The sequence below is a fragment of the Haliotis asinina genome, chromosome 2 (assembly GCF_037392515.1).
Source record: "Haliotis asinina isolate JCU_RB_2024 chromosome 2, JCU_Hal_asi_v2, whole genome shotgun sequence".
Classification (NCBI taxonomy): Eukaryota; Metazoa; Mollusca; class Gastropoda; order Lepetellida; family Haliotidae; genus Haliotis; species Haliotis asinina.
The window spans coordinates 32242474-32265141 of NC_090281.1; the positions used below are offsets into that span (position 1 = coordinate 32242474).

The window sequence follows — 22668 nt, forward strand, 5'->3', positions numbered from 1 at the left end:
ATAGGATCTTCTTGTATACTGTACTATTTCATTGCTCAAAGTGCATCAAAATGAACATATCGTTGTTTCAGCACAAGTGTACAAAGGAGGACTGGGTCAGTCATCTGACAGAAGAACAACGGATGGCTCCTGTGACAGAGAGAGTTGTGTTGCTGGTGTCGGAATGCCTGGCTGAAGGTTGGGAGACAGTCGGACTCCGACTGGGTTTGTCCTATGCTTGTGTACAGAGGTGTAAGCTGCCTCGCTGTATGCTGGACAAGTGGAGGATGAAGGAAGGTGGGAAGGCGACAGTGGACGTGCTAGTGAATGTGCTGCAGGAGAGTGTGTATGCCTGTACGGTGGACATGTTTGCTGTCATCAAGTGTCTTCAATACACTACTTAAACATTTACACACAAATCTCACTTATGGATGCTGCAATGATGAGGAGTACATTTCTTCAAAAGCATTGACTGTGTTACATTTGAACCCATAAATAACATAGAATGACCTTTACGCCTGACATTACAGTTACTGAACATCTTCTTTTGTTTATATTCCGACAGATGATAAATTCGGTTTCGTGGCAAAATCATATTTGACCACTTTACTGATTACTCTTGGTGATGTTTTGTTTCTACGATTTGATACAATTAGGAGCAAAAGTCTAGAGTTAATTGTACGTTGAATGGAATAAAAAAAAGTCATTTCGGAAATAACATTGATTATTTTAGAGTAAATACAGTGTTAACATGTACAGTGTGTGCACTTACTTTGGTTCATCACATTAACATTGTTCTGTATCACTGTCAACAAAATACATATAAAGTTTATACATATATGCATTCCCCTTTTGAGCTTTGTGCCCTGAAATAAATTTGTTGAGAAAACACATTTTATCTTTCTTTTGTGTCCAAATATCCTGGAAATGTGAGTACTGTATTGATATGAGTAATTTAAACAGTAGCATCAAACCAGTTTGTAATTGGCTTCACTGTCTGGCATAGAATGTATTACTTACACACCACTTTCATTTAACTGGCACAGTTTTCAGAGCAGAGTAAATTTTAAACAACGAAGCAAAAAGTAGCATCTGTCTTCAGTCTGATGTTTGTAGCGGATCCGACAAAATCAATGAAATATATGTGCCCACATATATGCACGATACGTCAATTATCTTCGTAAAAGCTATGTCCTGGTTAGTGAAATGATTTATACACTAAATGGCACATGAATCATCGGAACGTTCCTGAAGAAAATGTATTTCCAAACATTTATTTTCAAGCTGAGTCAAAGCGTTTAACGTATGAATATATCCACCCAACAAAATATGAGGTCAGGTGTGTCAAAATACCTCAAACCCGGACGTAGTTTCCTTTTATTTCAGTAGATAAGAAACAGCCCACGTGAGTGCTTTTAAGGAAAGTAACATGTTTTGAACATTAACCTATTCTCTCATCACCATGAAACATTCCTGGTCGATGTCTTCAATGTCAACAAACTGACAATAAAGTGCAAAGATTCCATCAGCAGTAATGCAACACGTATACATACATGGAGATGCAAACCATATTCATGATCAGGTTAGATACAGACAGGGTTAGGAGATCGTATCCATAGATAGTAACACGTCGCAACTATTTCAAGTAAATCCGAAATTTGTGATCCGTTACGTAACCAAAACACTCATTGGCTGCACGGGGCATGTATAATGTAACGAACTGCCATTGAGTCCACATGTTCTATTTCTTGAGGGGAGGACTGACTGAACATGTTCCGTTGGAGATTTGTTAAACAAAATGTTTTTAAGAGGCGGTTTCCTTTTTTACAGCAGGGGATTTTCTGTTGCTGTAGACAGTTTTAATATCAGGTAGGACCTTTAGGACAAACATATACCTTTATGTATTTATTGTATTAAGTTATAATTGTTCTTGTGATATTGCACGATTTATTACATAGAATCATTAAATGTCACAAACACCTTTACTACCACAGCATTTTCTACTATTATATCTGTTTGCAGCCGTTACACAGCGATGGTGGGTCGACAGTGCCTCTGCCTGCTGTTGTTCAGAACTCCCGTGTGTCCGAGCCGCTTCTACTGCGTGTAGTCGAGGCAGATAGCTTCAGGCAACAAGAATCACCTTCAGAGTGTCCGTAGTTCAAGTCATAACTGCAAAACCTTCATCACATTAGTATGTGCATAGTCTGTATGTAAGTGTTATAGTGATATATTCTGACACATATAACTATATTTCATGTCATAGGATGTAAAGAAAACATCGTGTACAATGGTTGTTTTGTTCTTGAAAATATGCAGAAGGGTATTTATGAAAAATATATTTAAGGTGTTCAAGAGTTAACATGTCGTGATTGTTATCCTATGGGTGGCATTTATCAGTTCCTTAAGTCCCTGGTGTTAAGGATTCGAGAATTTACACACGTGTCCTTCTCGAGTGATCAATGATAAAATCACACATGAACCTGATCCGAGAATTACTCCCACAAGCATTAGTGCTTCCATTTCACATACACGCATGTGGAGAAGCCCCATAACTCGAAGTCAGTTTATTGACAAAAGAAATGTAAGTTGGGGTACCGACAGATTCTGAATGAGCCATGTGGCCCCATATCAGTACACTGCTTCATATGAACCTTCAGATATGCTTCACTTCCTTTATCGGAAACACTTGCTTAATCAAACAATTATTGTAATGTGGGATATACTACGTGTCAGTAACACGTAATTAGTGGGTTAAAGGCATAAAGGAATAGAATCTGTTAATGTATGAGTTACGTAAACTATTTCTTTTTCTCAAGGATTTTATGTAAACTGACATGTACAGGGTAGATGGTATTGTAGACTTATTTGTTTAACATATAATATATGTCAGAAAATGTCTTGCTTATATGCTATGGTGCCTCTAGAGAACGCTTCCATATAGCAACATTCGTAAAGGGGTGGTCATGAAGCCATAGAGATAAACTCGAGACTCCCGATACCTTGATGAATGCAAGATGATATTTTTCGGATTCATACACAAACCTCGGATTTCAGTTAAGAATCGGAGTCAGTTGGTTTGTAAACGTTTGCAGACGGCAAAGTATGGAGCAGCTTCTTGAACGGGGAAAGTCATTTTCATGAACTGATGGCTGTCTTGTCAAACAACTAATTCAGGACAAAGAATGACACGATCCGAAACTACAACAGAATAAAGTACACTTGAGTAAGTCTTAGATCCGAAGTTTGCGAATCCGAGTTTTCCACATCTCAAACTGACAGTTGTTGTAAGTCCGCCAAAGACAAGTTGCAACCAGCACATGAGCCGCCAGTTATCTGTTCCTCAGAAGAATTGGATTGGAACAAGCAATGTAGTTCCTGAAATATCTTGAGCGGATAACGATCTATGGTGATCTCGCGGCCATCTTTTACTAGTTCGGACTGATTCAACTTTTGTAGTACCGGCCTTTGTAGACACCATGCCACAATGTGACTTGGTCACACCAGTCACACACAGTTATCCAACAGGTGTTCATTAACTAAATGCCCAACGTCAGTGCAGTAGCAAGCGTGGTCATATAGCGTATTTCTACGTGTACCAGATGAGGATCGAACCACTGACCATCGACCCCCCGAGAAAATGGTTTCTCCATTACACCATGAAGGTTGACATTTATAACAAAAACATAGTTTATTGGGAATTATACTTGATATGTAGTATCATATGAACCGCAAAGTTATGAAGTGATTGTTAAATAGTGCCTAAAATCCACAAAACACATACTACAGTAACTAAACACAAAGAGATCGAGTCAATTATAAGCGCGATCCGACAAAAAAGGTGGCAGAAAATTACACTATCATAAGGGACATATGCTTACAGCTGTCACCAGTAAAAACTGTGTCTATTCCCGTGGATAGATATTATCTAATTCACATGCAGTTATTGGCCGGAGCGTATACAAATACATGAAATGCCTTTCAATGTTCCAGAAGTGTTTATAAATATACACGGAATGTATACCCGCATTTCGAAAAGCCCATTTCAAAGATATTCTTATGTATGCACCTTGACTGGTGGATCCGAAGAATGTTTCAACCAATGAGAGCAGTCGAGTTATTCATACACATTTCAGACACTTCTCAGCGCATGCCTGCTGGGACACCAACATGGGACAGCTCCGTCGCTGTCTCAGTTGATTCATTGGTCTTACACAGGGAGCATGAACGGACGGAACAACTCTTGGTCGTTTGGTCAGCGATGTCGGATCGCTTTTCAGTGGTTAATATGCTGCAGCCAAGGAGATCACCAGGTACGTTATGCATTGTTGACATCTCTATTCATCCAATGTGTTCTTTACTTATTCAATGTGTGAAGTGTATTTTTCATGTGTAAATGTGTATCTCTCCGTCTCAGTTCAACTTCATTCTCCCCATCCTGCACCATTAGTTGGCCATGACAGCTACAACAACGTAATAAGCTTTGTGCATATATCAGAATGAAGGATTACACCATACACATTTTTCACTGACATACCGAGGATCCGAATATCTTCACACAGTCACTCCATCACTATCACTATCACTATCATTAAACCTGTATCATTGGTGAACCTTTTTCCTGTTATCTACCTATCGATCATTGTCCTAACTAATGCAGGTTACATAGTGCACAACCCTCATCAACTGTATTCGGATCAGCAATCCTGACCAAGTGATACTGACATACTTATCTCCCTTGTACCACAGGTTTTAAAGGCGACTGATGTGTTCGATGAGGAGATTACAAGGGAGGACACAGCAGATGAAATGCCCGATCGTTGTGTAAGTTGAGTGTAGAACACACCACAGAATGTACCTGCCCTTGTACAGTTATAATTTTAGTTATTTCTAAATTGGGTTAAATATGTACTTATGTGTCATGGTAATGGTCATACGTGGGATGAAAATCGACATCTTTGAAAGGAAAGCGACAACATACCTCTAACAAGCAGCAAAAGGAAGGTAAAGGTCTTAAGGGTTGTAAATGAGTTAAACTTGATAGGTTCATATACACATGCAGTTATCATAGTTACACAGTTGCGATAGGTTCTTGGTATTTGTTTCAAAACTGTAGTATAGGATCTTCTTGTATACTGTACTATTTCATTGCTCAAAGTGCATCAAAATAAACATATCGTTGTTTCAGCACAAGTGTACAAAGGAGGACTGGGTCAGTCATCTGACAGAAGAACAACGGATGGCTCCTGTGACAGAGAGAGTTGTGTTGCTGGTGTCGGAATGCCTGGCTGAAGGTTGGGAGACGGTCGGACTCCGACTGGGTTTGTCCTATGCTTGTGTACAGAGGTGTAAGCTGCCTCGCTGTATGCTGGACAAGTGGAGGATGAAGGAAGGTGGGAAGGCGACAGTGGACGTGCTAGTGAATGTGCTGCAGGAGAGTGTGTATGCCTGTACGGTGGACATGTTTGCTGTCATCAAGTGTCTTCAATACACTACTTAAACATTTACACACAAATCTCACTTATGGATGCTGCAATGATGAGGAGTACATTTCTTCAAAAGCATTGACTGTGTTACATTTGAACCCATAAATAACATAGAATGACCTTTACGCCTGACATTACAGTTACTGAACATCTTCTTTTGTTTATATTCCGACAGATGATAAATTCGGTTTCGTGGCAAAATCATATTTGACCACTTTACTGATTACTCTTGGTGATGTTTTGTTTCTACGATTTGATACAATTAGGAGCAAAAGTCTAGAGTTAATTGTACGTTGAATGGAATAAAAAAAAGTCATTTCGGAAATAACATTGATTATTTTAGAGTAAATACAGTGTTAACATGTACAGTGTGTGCACTTACTTTGGTTCATCACATTAACATTGTTCTGTATCACTGTCAACAAAATACATATAAAGTTTATACATATATGCATTCCCCTTTTGAGCTTTGTGCCCTGAAATAAATTTGTTGAGAAAACACATTTTATCTTTCTTTTGTGTCCAAATATCCTGGAAATGTGAGTACTGTATTGATATGAGTAATTTAAACAGTAGCATCAAACCAGTTTGTAATTGGCTTCACTGTCTGGCATAGAATGTATTACTTACACACCACTTTCATTTAACTGGCACAGTTTTCAGAGCAGAGTAAATTTTAAACAACGAAGCAAAAAGTAGCATCTGTCTTCAGTCTGATGTTTGTAGCGGATCCGACAAAATCAATGAAATATATGTGCCCGCATATATGCACGATACGTCAATTATCTTCGTAAAAGCTATGTCCTGGTTAGTGAAATGATTTATACACTAAATGGCACATGAATCATCGGAACGTTCCTGAAGAAAATGTATTTCCAAACATTTATTTTCAAGCTGAGTCAAAGCGTTTAACGTATGAATATATCCACCCAACAAAATATGAGGTCAGGTGTGTCAAAATAGCTCAAACCCGGACGTAGTTTCCTTTTATTTCAGTAGATAAGAAACAGCCCACGTGAGGGCTTTTAAGGAAAGTAACATGTTTTGAACATTAACCTATTCTCTCATCACCATGAAACATTCCTGGTCGATGTGTTCAATGTCAACAAACTGACAATAAAGTGCAAAGATTCCATCAGCAGTAATGCAACACGTATACATACATGGAGATGCAAACCATATTCATGATCAGGTTAGATACAGACAGGGTTAGGAGATCGTATCCATAGATAGTAACACGTCGCAACTATTTCAAGTAAATCCGAAATTTGTGATCCGTTACGTAACCAAAACACTCATTGGCTGCACGGGGCATGTATAATGTAACGAACTGCCATTGAGTCCACATGTTCTATTTCTTGAGGGGAGGACTGACTGGACATGTTCCGTTGGAGATTTGTTAAACAAAATGTTTTTAAGAGGCGGTTTCCTTTTTTACAGCAGGGGATTTTCTGTTGCTGTAGACAGTTTTAATATCAGGTAGGACCTTTAGGACAAACATATACCTTTATGTATTTATTGTATTAAGTTATAATTGTTCTTGTGATATTGCACGATTTATTACATAGAATCATTAAATGTCACAAACACCTTTACTACCACAGCATTTTCTACTATTATATCTGTTTGCAGCCGTTACACAGCGATGGTGGGTCGACAGTGCCTCTGCCTGCTGTTGTTCAGAGCTCCCGTGTGTCCGAGCCGCTTCTACTGCGTGTAGTCGAGGCAGATAGCTGGGACACAAGCTACGGTCAATGTTCTGTTGGATGTTCTAGTAGACTGTGTACATGTGTGTGATGTTGACGTTGGTGCTTTTGTTCAGCTCTTGAAAACGATGGAGTAACTGACATTGATTTGATTATGATATGATCCGAGCTATAACTAAAAGCTGCAGCAAACGTGTACTTGTAGACTTTCCAGGTTGGAAAGGTGAACTTAGAGTCAGAATGTGTTTTGGTAACCGATACAAGACTCGTTTGCTCTCTACATAGAGAAATAAAACATATTTCTCTTCACAGTTATATGGACCGGTCTCTGCCTGTCCTGCGTTATTTCCTTGTGGGAAGTATATGAGCGTTCTGTGCTCGTACACACACGAGGAAGGATGGTTTCACACCACGTTCATTGATATTCAGAATTTATTATATATCAATGTACAGTTTGCAACTATTTTGGGATATCTTCTGTGACGAATAAAAACGTCTGTGTTGGAAATCATTGGAGAACGGTGCTAGGTCAACATGTTACGGTGAGACTCATAAGAACAGACAGGCAAACACTCTTCGGCTCTATAAACGTTGCTGTTCTTCGCTTAAAAGATTCCACCCAGTCGTGTTTCTGTCTAAATCTAACTCGTGAGGCAGTGCCGTGGGACTCTCCCTTCTACTGATACTGAAATGTTTCAAAATGAAGACACACCTGAAAACTGTTGAGCTCTCGTTATGTATGACAGTTACATGAGTAGAAGCTGCAGCAAACATGTACTTGTAGACTCTCCAGGTTGGAAAGGTTTACCTACAGTCAGAATGTGTTTTGGTAACCGATACAAGACACGTTTGCTCTCTACTTAGAGAAATAAAATATATTTCTCTTCACAGTTATATGGACCGACCTCAGTCTGTCCTGCGTTATTTCCTTGTGAGAAGTAGATGAGCACGGTGTGCCCGTACGCAGACGAGGAAGGATGGTTTCACACCAAGTTCATTGATATTCAGAATGTGTTATATATCAATATACAGCTTGCAACTATGGTGGGATATCTTTAGTGACGAATGAAAATCATCTGTGTGAGATATCATTGGAGAATTCTGCTAGGTCAACAGGTTACGGTGAGGGTCATAAGAAGAGACTAGTGAACAATCTTCGGCTCTCAGTCGTGTTTCTGTCTAAATCGAACTCGTGAAGCAGTGCCATGGACATCACCCTTCTACTCATACTGAAATATTACAAAATGAAGACACGCCTGAAAACTATTGAGCTCTCGTTGTGTATGACAGTTACATAAGCACCACTGCAATGACAATCCGTACATTCTGACGAGGTTTGACTCTCGTCATCAGTCACGACTGGGGACAACAAGAATCACCTTCAGAGTGTCCGTAGTTCAAGTCATAACTGCAAAACCTTCATCACATTAGTATGTGCATAGTCTGTATGTAAGTGTTATAGTGATATATTCTGACACATATAACTATATTTCATGTCATAGGATATAAAGAAAACATCGTGTACAATGGTTGTTTTGTTCTTGAAAATATGCAGAAGGGTATTTATGAAAAATATATTTAAGGTGTTCAAGAGTTAACATGTCGTGATTGTTATCCTATGGGTGGCATTTATCAGTTCCTTAAGTCCCTGGTGTTAAGGATTCGAGAATTTACACACGTGTCCTTCTCGAGTGATCAATGATAAAATCACACATGAACCTGATCCGAGAATTACTCCCACAAGCATTAGTGCTTCCATTTCACATACACGCATGTGGAGAAGCCCCATAACTCGAAGTCAGTTTATTGACAAAAGAAATATAAGTTTGGGGTACCGACAGATTCTGAATGAGCCATGTGGCCCCATATCAGTACACTGCTTCATATGAACCTTCAGATATGCTTCACTTCCTTTATCGGAAACACTTGCTTAATCAAACAATTATTGTAATGTGGGATATACTACGTGTCAGTAACACGTAATTAGTGGGTTAAAGGCATAAAGGAATAGAATCTGTTAATGTATGAGTTACGTAAACTATTTCTTTTTCTCAAGGATTTTATGTAAACTGACAGGGTAGATGGTATTGTAGACTTATTTGTTTAACATATAATATATATCAGAAAATGTCTTGCTTATATGCTATGGTGCCTCTAGAGAACGCTTCCATATAGCAACATTCGTAAAGGGGTGGTCATGAAGCCATAGAGATAAACTCGAGACTCCCGATACCTTGATGAATGCAAGATGATATTTTTCGGATTCATACACAAACCTCGGATTTCAGTTAAGAATCGGAGTCAGTTGGTTTGTAAACGTTTGCAGACGGCAAAGTATGGAGCAGCTTCTTGAACGGGGAAAGTCATTTTCATGAACTGATGGCTGTCTTGTCAAACAACTAATTCAGGACAAAGAATGACACGATCCGAAACTACAACAGAATAAAGTACACTTGAGTAAGTCTTAGATCCGAAGTTTGCGAATCCGAGTTTTCCACATCTCAAACTGACAGTTGTTGTAAGTCCGCCAAAGACAAGTTGCAACCAGCACATGAGCCGCCAGTTATCTGCTCCTCAGAAGAATTGGATTGGAACAAGCAATGTAGTTCCTGAAATATCTTGAGCGGATAACGATCTATGGTGATCTCGCGGCCATCTTTTACTAGTTCGGACTGATTCAACTTTTGTAGTACCGGCCTTTGTAGACACCATGCCACAATGTGACTTGGTCACACCAGTCACACACAGTTATCCAACAGGTGTTCATTAACTAAATGCCCAACGTCAGTGCAGTAGCAAGCGTGGTCATATAGCGTATTTCTACGTGTACCAGATGAGGATCGAACCACTGACCATCGACCCCCCGAGAAAATGGTTTCTCCATTACACCATGAAGGTTGACATTTATAACAAAAACATAGTTTATTGGGAATTATACTTGATATGTAGTATCATATGAACCGCAAAGTTATGAAGTGATTGTTAAATAGTGCCTAAAATCCACAAAACACATACTACAGTAACTAAACACAAAGAGATCGAGTCAATTATAAGCACGATCCGACAAAAAAGGTGGCAGAAAATTACACTATCATAAGGGACATATGCTTACAGCTGCCTCCAGTAAAAACTGTGTCTATTCCCGTGGATAGATATTATCTAATTCACATGCAGTTATTGGCCGGAGCGTATACAAATACATGAAATGCCTTTCAATGTTCCAGAAGTGTTTATAAATATACACGGAATGTATATCCGCATTTCGAAAAGCCCATTTCAAAGATATTCTTATGTATGCACCTTGACTGGTGGATCCGAAGAATGTTTCAACCAATGAGAGCAGTCGAGTTATTCATACACATTTCAGACACTTCTCAGCGCATGCCTGCTGGGACACCAACATGGGACAGCTCCGTCGCTGTCTCAGTTGATTCATTGGTCTTACACAGGGAGCATGAACGGACGGAACAACTCTTGGTCGTTTGGTCAGCGATGTCGGATCGCTTTTCAGTGGTTAATATGCTGCAGCCAAGGAGATCACCAGGTACGTTATGCATTGTTGACATCTCTATTCATCCAATGTGTTCTTTATTTATTCAATGTGTGAAGTGTATTTTTCATGTGTAAATGTGTATCTCTCCGTCTCAGTTCAACTTCATTCTTCCCATCCTGCACCATTAGTTGGCCATGACAGCTACAACAACGTAATAAGCTTTGTGCATATATCAGAATGAAGGATTATACCATACACATTTTTCACTGACATACCGAGGATCCGAATATCTTCACACAGTCACTCCATCACTATCACTATCACTATCATTAAACCTGTATCATTGGTGAACCTTTTTCCTGTTATCTACCTATCGATCATTGTCCTAACTAATGCAGGTTACATAGTGCACAACCCTCATCAACTGTATTCGGATCAGCAATCCTGACCAAGTGATACTGACATACTTATCTCCCTTGTACCACAGGTTTTAAAGGCGACTGATGTGTTCGATGAGGAGATTACAAGGGAGGACACAGCAGATGAAATGCCCGATCGTTGTGTAAGTTGAGTGTAGAACGCACCACAGAATGTACCTGCCCTTGTACAGTTATAATTTTAGTTATTTCTAAATTGGGTTAAATATGTACTTATGTGTCATGGTAATGGTCATACGTGGGATGAAAATCGACATCTTTGAAAGGAAAGCGACAACATACCTCTAACAAGCAGCAAAAGGAAGGTAAAGGTCTTAAGGGTTGTAAATGAGTTAAACTTGATAGGTTCATATACACATGCAGTTATCATAGTTACACAGTTGCGATAGGTTCTTGGTATTTGTTTCAAAACTGTAGTATAGGATCTTCTTGTATACTGTATTATTTCATTGCTCAAAGTGCATCAAAATGAACATATCGTTGTTTCAGCACAAGTGTACAAAGGAGGACTGGGTCAGTCATCTGACAGAAGAACAACGGATGGCTCCTGTGACAGAGAGAGTTGTGTTGCTGGTGTCGGAATGCCTGGCTGAAGGTTGGGAGACGGTCGGACTCCGACTGGGTTTGTCCTATGCTTGTGTACAGAGGTGTAAGCTGCCTCGCTGTATGCTGGACAAGTGGAGGATGAAGGAAGGTGGGAAGGCGACAGTGGACGTGCTAGTGAATGTGCTGCAGGAGAGTGTGTATGCCTGTACGGTGGACATGTTTGCTGTCATCAAGTGTCTTCAATACACTACTTAAACATTTACACACAAATCTCACTTATGGATGCTGCAATGATGAGGAGTACATTTCTTCAAAAACATTGACTGTGTTACATTTGAACCCATAAATAACATAGAATGACCTTTACGCCTGACATTACAGTTACTGAACATCTTCTTTTGTTTATATTCCGACAGATGATAAATTCGGTTTCGTGGCAAAATCATATTTGACCACTTTACTGATTACTCTTGGTGATGTTTTGTTTCTACGATTTGATACAATTAGGAGCAAAAGTCTAGAGTTAATTGTACGTTGAATGGAATAAAAAAAAGTCATTTCGGAAATAACATTGATTATTTTAGAGTAAATACAGTGTTAACATGTACAGTGTGTGCACTTACTTTGGTTCATCACATTAACATTGTTCTGTATCACTGTCAACAAAATACATATAAAGTTTATACATATATGCATTCCCCTTTTGAGCTTTGTGCCCTGAAATAAATTTGTTGAGAAAACACATTTTATCTTTCTTTTGTGTCCAAATATCCTGGAAATGTGAGTACTGTATTGATATGAGTAATTTAAACAGTAGCATCAAACCAGTTTGTAATTGGCTTCACTGTCTGGCATAGAATGTATTACTTACACACCACTTTCATTTAACTGGCACAGTTTTCAGAGCAGAGTAAATTTTAAACAACGAAGCAAAAAGTAGCATCTGTCTTCAGTCTGATGTTTGTAGCGGATCCGACAAAATCAATGAAATATATGTGCCCGCATATATGCACGATACGTCAATTATCTTCGTAAAAGCTATGTCCTGGTTAGTGAAATGATTTATACACTAAATGGCACATGAATCATCGGAACGTTCCTGAAGAAAATGTATTTCCAAACATTTATTTTCAAGCTGAGTCAAAGCGTTTAACGTATGAATATATCCACCCAACAAAATATGAGGTCAGGTGTGTCAAAATAGCTCAAACCCGGACGTAGTTTCCTTTTATTTCAGTAGATAAGAAACAGCCCACGTGAGTGCTTTTAAGGAAAGTAACATGTTTTGAACATTAACCTATTCTCTCATCACCATGAAACATTCCTGGTCGATGTGTTCAATGTCAACAAACTGACAATAAAGTGCAAAGATTCCATCAGCAGTAATGCAACACGTATACATACATGGAGATGCAAACCATATTCATGATCAGGTTAGATACAGACAGGGTTAGGAGATCGTATCCATAGATAGTAACACGTCGCAACTATTTCAAGTAAATCCGAAATTTGTGATCCGTTACGTAACCAAAACACTCATTGGCTGCACGGGGCATGTATAATGTAACGAACTGCCATTGAGTCCACATGTTCTATTTCTTGAGGGGAGGACTGACTGAACATGTTCCGTTGGAGATTTGTTAAACAAAATGTTTTTAAGATGCGGTTTCCTTTTTTACAGCAGGGGATTTTCTGTTGCTGTAGACAGTTTTAATATCAGGTAGGACCTTTAGGACAAACATATACCTTTATGTATTTATTGTATTAAGTTATAATTGTTCTTGTGATGTTGCACGATTTATTACATAGAATCATTAAATGTCACAAACACCTTTACTACCACAGCATTTTCTACTATTATATCTGTTTGCAGTCGTTACACAGCGATGGTGGGTCGACAGTGCCTCTGCCTGCTGTTGTTCAGAGCTCCCGTGTGTCCGCGCCGCTTCTACTGCGTGTAGTCGAGGCAGATAGCTGGGACACAAGCTACGGTCAATGTTCTGTTGGATGTTCTAGTAGACTGTGTACATGTGTGTGATGTTGACGTTGGTGCTTTTGTTCGGCTCTTGAAAACGATGGAGTAACTGACATTGATTTGATTATGATATGATCCGAGCTATAACTAAAAGCTGCAGCAAACGTGTACTTGTAGACTTTCCAGGTTGGAAAGGTGAACTTAGAGTCAGAATGTGTTTTGGTAACCGATACAAGACTCGTTTGCTCTCTACATAGAGAAATAAAACATATTTCTCTTCACAGTTATATGGACCGGTCTCTGCCTATCCTGCGTTATTTCCTTGTGGGAAGTATATGAGCGTTCTGTGCTCGTACACACACGAGGAAGGATGGTTTCACACCACGTTCATTGATATTCAGAATTTATTATATATCAATGTACAGTTTGCAACTATTTTGGGATATCTTCTGTGACGAATAAAAACGTCTGTGTTGGAAATCATTGGAGAACGGTGCTAGGTCAACATGTTACGGTGAGACTCATAAGAAGAGACAGGCAAACACTCTTCGGCTCTATAAACGTTGCTGTTCTTCGCTTAAAAGATTCCACCCAGTCGTGTTTCTGTCTAAATCTAACTCGTGAAGCAGTGCCGTGGGACTCTCCCTTCTACTGATACTGAAATGTTTCAAAATGAAGACACACCTGAAAACTGTTGAGCTCTCGTTATGTATGACAGTTACATGAGTAGAAGCTGCAGCAAACATGTACTTGTAGACTCTCCAGGTTGGAAAGGTTTACCTACAGTCAGAATGTGTTTTGGTAACCGATACAAGACACGTTTGCTCTCTACTTAGAGAAATAAAATATATTTCTCTTCACAGTTATATGGACCGACCTCAGTCTATCCTGCGTTATTTCCTTGTGAGAAGTAGATGAGCACGGTGTGCCCGTACGCAGACGAGGAAGGATGGTTTCACACCAAGTTCATTGATATTCAGAATGTGTTATATATCAATATACAGCTTGCAACTATGGTGGGATATCTTTAGTGACGAATGAAAATCATCTGTGTGAGATATCATTGGAGAATTCTGCTAGGTCAACAGGTTACGGTGAGGGTCATAAGAAGAGACTAGTGAACAATCTTCGGCTCTCAGTCGTGTTTCTGTCTAAATCGAACTCGTGAAGCAGTACCATGGACATCACCCTTCTACTCATACTGAAATATTACAAAATGAAGACACGCCTGAAAACTATTGAGCTCTCGTTGTGTATGACAGTTACATAAGCACCACTGCAATGACAATCCGTACATTCTGACGAGGTTTGACTCTCGTCATCAGTCACGACTGGGGACAACAAGAATCACCTTCAGAGTGTCCGTAGTTCAAGTCATAACTGCAAAACCTTCATCACATTAGTATGTGCATAGTCTGTATGTAAGTGTTATAGTGATATATTCTGACACATATAACTATATTTCATGTCATAGGATATAAAGAAAACATCGTGTACAATGGTTGTTTTGTTCTTGAAAATATGCAGAAGGGTATTTATGAAAAATATATTTAAGGTGTTCAAGAGTTAACATGTCGTGATTGTTATCCTATGGGTGGCATTTATCAGTTCCTTAAGTCCCTGGTGTTAAGGATTCGAGAATTTACACACGTGTCCTTCTCGAGTGATCAATGATAAAATCACACATGAACCTGATCCGAGAATTACTCCCACAAGCATTAGTGCTTCCATTTCACATACACGCATGTGGAGAAGCCCCATAACTCGAAGTCAGTTTATTGACAAAAGAAATATAAGTTTGGGGTACCGACAGATTCTGAATGAGCCATGTGGCCCCATATCAGTACACTGCTTCATATGAACCTTCAGATATGCTTCACTTCCTTTATCGGAAACACTTGCTTAATCAAACAATTATTGTAATGTGGGATATACTACGTGTCAGTAACACGTAATTAGTGGGTTAAAGGCATAAAGGAATAGAATCTGTTAATGTATGAGTTACGTAAACTATTTCTTTTTCTCAAGGATTTTATGTAAACTGACAGGGTAGATGGTATTGTAGACTTATTTGTTTAACATATAATATATATCAGAAAATGTCTTGCTTATATGCTATGGTGCCTCTAGAGAACGCTTCCATATAGCAACATTCGTAAAGGGGTGGTCATGAAGCCATAGAGATAAACTCGAGACTCCCGATACCTTGATGAATGCAAGATGATATTTTTCGGATTCATACACAAACCTCGGATTTCAGTTAAGAATCGGAGTCAGTTGGTTTGTAAACGTTTGCAGACGGCAAAGTATGGAGCAGCTTCTTGAACGGGGAAAGTCATTTTCATGAACTGATGGCTGTCTTGTCAAACAACTAATTCAGGACAAAGAATGACACGATCCGAAACTACAACAGAATAAAGTACACTTGAGTAAGTCTTAGATCCGAAGTTTGCGAATCCGAGTTTTCCACATCTCAAACTGACAGTTGTTGTAAGTCCGCCAAAGACAAGTTGCAACCAGCACATGAGCCGCCAGTTATCTGCTCCTCAGAAGAATTGGATTGGAACAAGCAATGTAGTTCCTGAAATATCTTGAGCGGATAACGATCTATGGTGATCTCGCGGCCATCTTTTACTAGTTCGGACTGATTCAACTTTTGTAGTACCGGCCTTTGTAGACACCATGCCACAATGTGACTTGGTCACACCAGTCACACACAGTTATCCAACAGGTGTTCATTAACTAAATGCCCAACGTCAGTGCAGTAGCAAGCGTGGTCATATAGCGTATTTCTACGTGTACCAGATGAGGATCGAACCACTGACCATCGACCCCCCGAGAAAATGGTTTCTCCATTACACCATGAAGGTTGACATTTATAACAAAAACATAGTTTATTGGGAATTATACTTGATATGTAGTATCATATGAACCGCAAAGTTATGAAGTGATTGTTAAATAGTGCCTAAAATCCACAAAACACATACTACAGTAACTAAACACAAAGAGATCGAGTCAATTATAAGCACGATCCGACAAAAAAGGTGGCAGAAAATTACACTATCATAAGGGACATATGCTTACAGCTGCCTCCAGTAAAAACTGTGTCTATTCCCGTGGATAGATATTATCTAATTCACATGCAGTTATTGGCCGGAGCGTATACAAATACATGAAATGCCTTTCAATGTTCCAGAAGTGTTTATAAATATACACGGAATGTATATCCGCATTTCGAAAAGCCCATTTCAAAGATATTCTTATGTATGCACCTTGACTGGTGGATCCGAAGAATGTTTCAACCAATGAGAGCAGTCGAGTTATTCATACACATTTCAGACACTTCTCAGCGCATGCCTGCTGGGACACCAACATGGGACAGCTCCGTCGCTGTCTCAGTTGATTCATTGGTCTTACACAGGGAGCATGAACGGACGGAACAACTCTTGGTCGTTTGGTCAGCGATGTCGGATCGCTTTTCAGTGGTTAATATGCTGCAGCCAAGGAGATCACCAGGTACGTTATGCATTGTTGACATCTCTATTCATCCAATGTGTTCTTTATTTATTCAATGTGTGAAGTGTATTTTTCATGTGTAAATGTGTATCTCTCCGTCTCAGTTCAACTTCATTCTTCCCATCCTGCACCATTAGTTGGCCATGACAGCTACAACAACGTAATAAGCTTTGTGCATATATCAGAATGAAGGATTATACCATACACATTTTTCACTGACATACCGAGGATCCGAATATCTTCACACAGTCACTCCATCACTATCACTATCACTATCATTAAACCTGTATCATTGGTGAACCTTTTTCCTGTTATCTACCTATCGATCATTGTCCTAACTAATGCAGGTTACATAGTGCACAACCCTCATCAACTGTATTCGGATCAGCAATCCTGACCAAGTGATACTGACATACTTATCTCCCTTGTACCACAGGTTTTAAAGGCGACTGATGTGTTCGATGAGGAGATTACAAGGGAGGACACAGCAGATGAAATGCCCGATCGTTGTGTAAGTTGAGTGTAGAACGCACCACAGAATGTACCTGCCCTTGTACAGTTATAATTTTAGTTATTTCTAAATTGGGTTAAATATGTACTTATGTGTCATGGTGATGGTCATACGTGGGATGAAAATCGACATCTTTGAAAGGAAAGCGACAACATACCTCTAACAAGCAGCAAAAGGAAGGTAAAGGTCTTAAGGGTTGTAAATGAGTTAAACTTGATAGGTTCATATACACATGCAGTTATCATAGTTACACAGTTGCGATAGGTTCTTGGTATTTGTTTCAAAACTGTAGTATAGGATCTTCTTGTATACTGTATTATTTCATTGCTCAAAGTGCATCAAAATGAACATATCGTTGTTTCAGCACAAGTGTACAAAGGAGGACTGGGTCAGTCATCTGACAGAAGAACAACGGATGGCTCCTGTGACAGAGAGAGTTGTGTTGCTGGTGTCGGAATGCCTGGCTGAAGGTTGGGAGACGGTCGGACTCCGACTGGGTTTGTCCTATGCTTGTGTACAGAGGTGTAAGCTGCCTCGCTGTATGCTGGACAAGTGGAGGATGAAGGAAGGTGGGAAGGCGACAGTGGACGTGCTAGTGAATGTGCTGCAGGAGAGTGTGTATGCCTGTACGGTGGACATGTTTGCTGTCATCAAGTGTCTTCAATACACTACTTAAACATTTACACACAAATCTCACTTATGGATGCTGCAATGATGAGGAGTACATTTCTTCAAAAACATTGACTGTGTTACATTTGAACCCATAAATAACATAGAATGACCTTTACGCCTGACATTACAGTTACTGAACATCTTCTTTTGTTTATATTCCGACAGATGATAAATTCGGTTTCGTGGCAAAATCATATTTGACCACTTTACTGATTACTCTTGGTGATGTTTTGTTTCTACGATTTGATACAATTAGGAGCAAAAGTCTAGAGTTAATTGTACGTTGAATGGAATAAAAAAAAGTCATTTCGGAAATAACATTGATTATTTTAGAGTAAATACAGTGTTAACATGTACAGTGTGTGCACTTACTTTGGTTCATCACATTAACATTGTTCTGTATCACTGTCAACAAAATACATATAAAGTTTATACATATATGCATTCCCCTTTTGAGCTTTGTGCCCTGAAATAAATTTGTTGAGAAAACACATTTTATCTTTCTTTTGTGTCCAAATATCCTGGAAATGTGAGTACTGTATATGAGTGATATGAGTAATTTAAACAGTAGCATCAAACCAGTTTGTAATTGGCTTCACTGTCTGGCATAGAATGTATTACTTACACACCACTTTCATTTAACTGGCACAGTTTTCAGAGCAGAGTAAATTTTAAACAACGAAGCAAAAAGTAGCATCTGTCTTCAGTCTGATGTTTGTAGCGGATCCGACAAAATCAATGAAATATATGTGCCCGCATATATGCACGATACGTCAATTATCTTCGTAAAAGCTATGTCCTGGTTAGTGAAATGATTTATACACTAAATGGCACATGAATCATCGGAACGTTCCTGAAGAAAATGTATTTCCAAACATTTATTTTCAAGCTGAGTCAAAGCGTTTAACGTATGAATATATCCACCCAACAAAATATGAGGTCAGGTGTGTCAAAATAGCTCAAACCCGGACGTAGTTTCCTTTTATTTCAGTAGATAAGAAACAGCCCACGTGAGTGCTTTTAAGGAAAGTAACATGTTTTGAACATTAACCTATTCTCTCATCACCATGAAACATTCCTGGTCGATGTGTTCAATGTCAACAAACTGACAATAAAGTGCAAAGATTCCATCAGCAGTAATGCAACATGTAAACATACATGGAGATGCAAACCATATTCATGATCAGGTTAGATACAGACAGGGTTAGGAGATCGTATCCATAGATAGTAACACGTCGCAACTATTTCAAGTAAATCCGAAATTTGTGATCCGTTACGTAACCAAAACACTCATTGGCTGCACGGGGCATGTATAATGTAACGAACTGCCATTGAGTCCACATGTTCTATTTCTTGAGGGGAGGACTGACTGGACATGTTCCGTTGGAGATTTGTTAAACAAAATGTTTTTAAGAGGCGGTTTCCTTTTTTACAGCAGGGGATTTTCTGTTGCTGTAGACAGTTTTAATATCAGGTAGGACCTTTAGGACAAACATATACCTTTATGTATTTATTGTATTAAGTTATAATTGTTCTTGTGATGTTGCACGATTTATTACATAGAATCATTAAATGTCACAAACACCTTTACTACCACAGCATTTTCTACTATTATATCTGTTTGCAGTCGTTACACAGCGATGGTGGGTCGACAGTGCCTCTGCCTGCTGTTGTTCAGAGCTCCCGTGTGTCCGAGCCGCTTCTACTGCGTGTAGTCGAGGCAGATAGCTGGGACACAAGCTACGGTCAATGTTCTGTTGGATGTTCTAGTAGACTGTGTGTGATGTTGACGTTGGTGCTTTTGTTCAGCTCTTGAAAACGATGGAGTAACTGACATTGATTTGATTATGATATGATCCGAGCTATAACTAAAAGCTGCAGCAAACGTGTACTTGTAGACTTTCCAGGTTGGAAAGGTGAACTTAGAGTCAGAATGTGTTTTGGTAACCGATACAAGACTCGTTTGCTCTCTACATAGAGAAATAAAACATATTTCTCTTCACAGTTATATGGACCGGTCTCTGCCTATCCTGCGTTATTTCCTTGTGGGAAGTATATGAGCGTTCTGTGCTCGTACACACACGAGGAAGGATGGTTTCACACCACGTTCATTGATATTCAGAATTTATTATATATCAATGTACAGTTTGCAACTATTTTGGGATATCTTCTGTGACGAATAAAAACGTCTGTGTTGGAAATCATTGGAGAACGGTGCTAGGTCAACATGTTACGGTGAGACTCATAAGAACAGACAGGCAAACACTCTTCGGCTCTATAAACGTTGCTGTTCTTCGCTTAAAAGATTCCACCCAGTCGTGTTTCTGTCTAAATCTAACTCGTGAAGCAGTGCCGTGGGACTCTCCCTTCTACTGATACTGAAATGTTTCAAAATGAAGACACGCCTGAAAACTGTTGAGCTCTCGTTATGTATGACAGTTACATGAGTAGAAGCTGCAGCAAACATGTACTTGTAGACTCTCCAGGTTGGAAAGGTTTACCTACAGTCGGAATGTGTTTTGGTAACCGATACAAGACACGTTTGCTCTCTACTTAGAGAAATAAAATATATTTCTCTTCACAGTTATATGGACCGACCTCAGTCTATCCTGCGTTATTTCCTTGTGAGAAGTAGATGAGCACGGTGTGCCCGTACGCAGACGAGGAAGGATGGTTTCACACCAAGTTCATTGATATTCAGAATGTGTTATATATCAATATACAGCTTGCAACTATGGTGGGATATCTTTAGTGACGAATGAAAATCATCTGTGTGAGATATCATTGGAGAATTCTGCTAGGTCAACAGGTTACGGTGAGGGTCATAAGAAGAGACTAGTGAACAATCTTCGGCGCTCAGTCGTGTTTCTGTCTAAATCGAACTCGTGAAGCAGTGCCATGGACATCACCCTTCTACTCATACTGAAATATTACAAAATGAAGACACGCCTGAAAACTGTTGAGCTCCCGTTGTGTATGACAGTTACATAAGCACCACTGCAATGACAATCCGTACATTCTGACGAGGTTTGACTCTCGTCATCAGTCACGACTGGGGACAACAAGAATCACCTTCAGAGTGTCCGTAGTTCAAGTCATAACTGCAAAACCTTCATCACATTAGTATGTGCATAGTCTGTATGTAAGTGTTATAGTGATATATTCTGACACATATAAATATATTTCATGTCATAGGATATAAAGAAAACATCGTGTACAATGGTTGTTTTGTTCTTGAAAATATGCAGAAGGGTATTTATGAAAAATATATTTAAGGTGTTCAAGAGTTAACATGTCGTGATTGTTATCCTATGGGTGGCATTTATCAGTTCCTTAAGTCCCTGGTGTTAAGGATTCGAGAATTTACACACGTGTCCTTCTCGAGTGATCAATGATAAAATCACACATGAACCTGATCCGAGAATTACTCCCACAAGCATTAGTGCTTCCATTTCACATACACGCATGTGGAGAAGCCCCATAACTCGAAGTCAGTTTATTGACAAAAGAAATATAAGTTTGGGGTACCGACAGATTCTGAATGAGCCATGTGGCCCCATATCAGTACACTGCTTCATATGAACCTTCAGATATGCTTCACTTCCTTTATCGGAAACACTTGCTTAATCAAACAATTATTGTAATGTGGGATATACTACGTGTCAGTAACACGTAATTAGTGGGTTAAAGGCATAAAGGAATAGAATCTGTTAATGTATGAGTTACGTAAACTATTTCTTTTTCTCAAGGATTTTATGTAAACTGACAGGGTAGATGGTATTGTAGACTTATTTGTTTAACATATAATATATATCAGAAAATGTCTTGCTTATATGCTATGGTGCCTCTAGAGAACGCTTCCATATAGCAACATTCGTAAAGGGGTGGTCATGAAGCCATAGAGATAAACTCGAGACTCCCGATACCTTGATGAATGCAAGATGATATTTTTCGGATTCATACACAAACCTCGGATTTCAGTTAAGAATCGGAGTCAGTTGGTTTGTAAACGTTTGCAGACGGCAAAGTATGGAGCAGCTTCTTGAACGGGGAAAGTCATTTTCATGAACTGATGGCTGTCTTGTCAAACAACTAATTCAGGACAAAGAATGACACGATCCGAAACTACAACAGAATAAAGTACACTTGAGTAAGTCTTAGATCCGAAGTTTGCGAATCCGAGTTTTCCACATCTCAAACTGACAGTTGTTGTAAGTCCGCCAAAGACAAGTTGCAACCAGCACATGAGCCGCCAGTTATCTGTTCCTCAGAAGAATTGGATTGGAACAAGCAATGTAGTTCCTGAAATATCTTGAGCGGATAACGATCTATGGTGATCTCGCGGCC

General features: G+C 39.3%; 2 protein-coding genes across 2 annotated transcripts; both read left to right on the top strand.

Moving 5' to 3' along the window:
• Positions 1-10518: 10518 nt before the first annotated feature.
• On the top strand, positions 10519-12389 carry LOC137272485 (uncharacterized). Its single transcript, XM_067804867.1, has 3 exons — positions 10519-10715; positions 11152-11226; positions 11591-12389. Exons 1-3 carry the CDS (start codon positions 10626-10628, stop codon positions 11900-11902), a joined length of 477 nt encoding a protein of 158 aa, XP_067660968.1. The 5' UTR covers positions 10519-10625; the 3' UTR covers positions 11903-12389.
• A 4552-nt stretch (positions 12390-16941) lies between these two features.
• Positions 16942-18812, top strand: LOC137272486 (uncharacterized). The gene is made up of 3 exons (XM_067804868.1): positions 16942-17138; positions 17575-17649; positions 18014-18812. The coding sequence occupies exons 1-3, from the start codon at positions 17049-17051 to the stop codon at positions 18323-18325; spliced, it is 477 nt and encodes a 158-aa protein (XP_067660969.1). The 5' UTR covers positions 16942-17048; the 3' UTR covers positions 18326-18812.
• Positions 18813-22668: the final 3856 nt, after the last annotated feature.

Coding starts and splice junctions, on each gene's coding strand:
- LOC137272485 (XM_067804867.1), top strand. CDS start 10,626: ATGAACGGACGGAACAACTCTTGGTCGTTTGGTCAGCGATGTCGGATC. Junction 10,716..11,151: donor GCAGCCAAGGAGATCACCAG/GTACGTTATGCA, acceptor CTTGTACCACAG/GTTTTAAAGGCGACTGATGT. Junction 11,227..11,590: donor ATGAAATGCCCGATCGTTGT/GTAAGTTGAGTG, acceptor TCGTTGTTTCAG/CACAAGTGTACAAAGGAGGA.
- LOC137272486 (XM_067804868.1), top strand. CDS start 17,049: ATGAACGGACGGAACAACTCTTGGTCGTTTGGTCAGCGATGTCGGATC. Junction 17,139..17,574: donor GCAGCCAAGGAGATCACCAG/GTACGTTATGCA, acceptor CTTGTACCACAG/GTTTTAAAGGCGACTGATGT. Junction 17,650..18,013: donor ATGAAATGCCCGATCGTTGT/GTAAGTTGAGTG, acceptor TCGTTGTTTCAG/CACAAGTGTACAAAGGAGGA.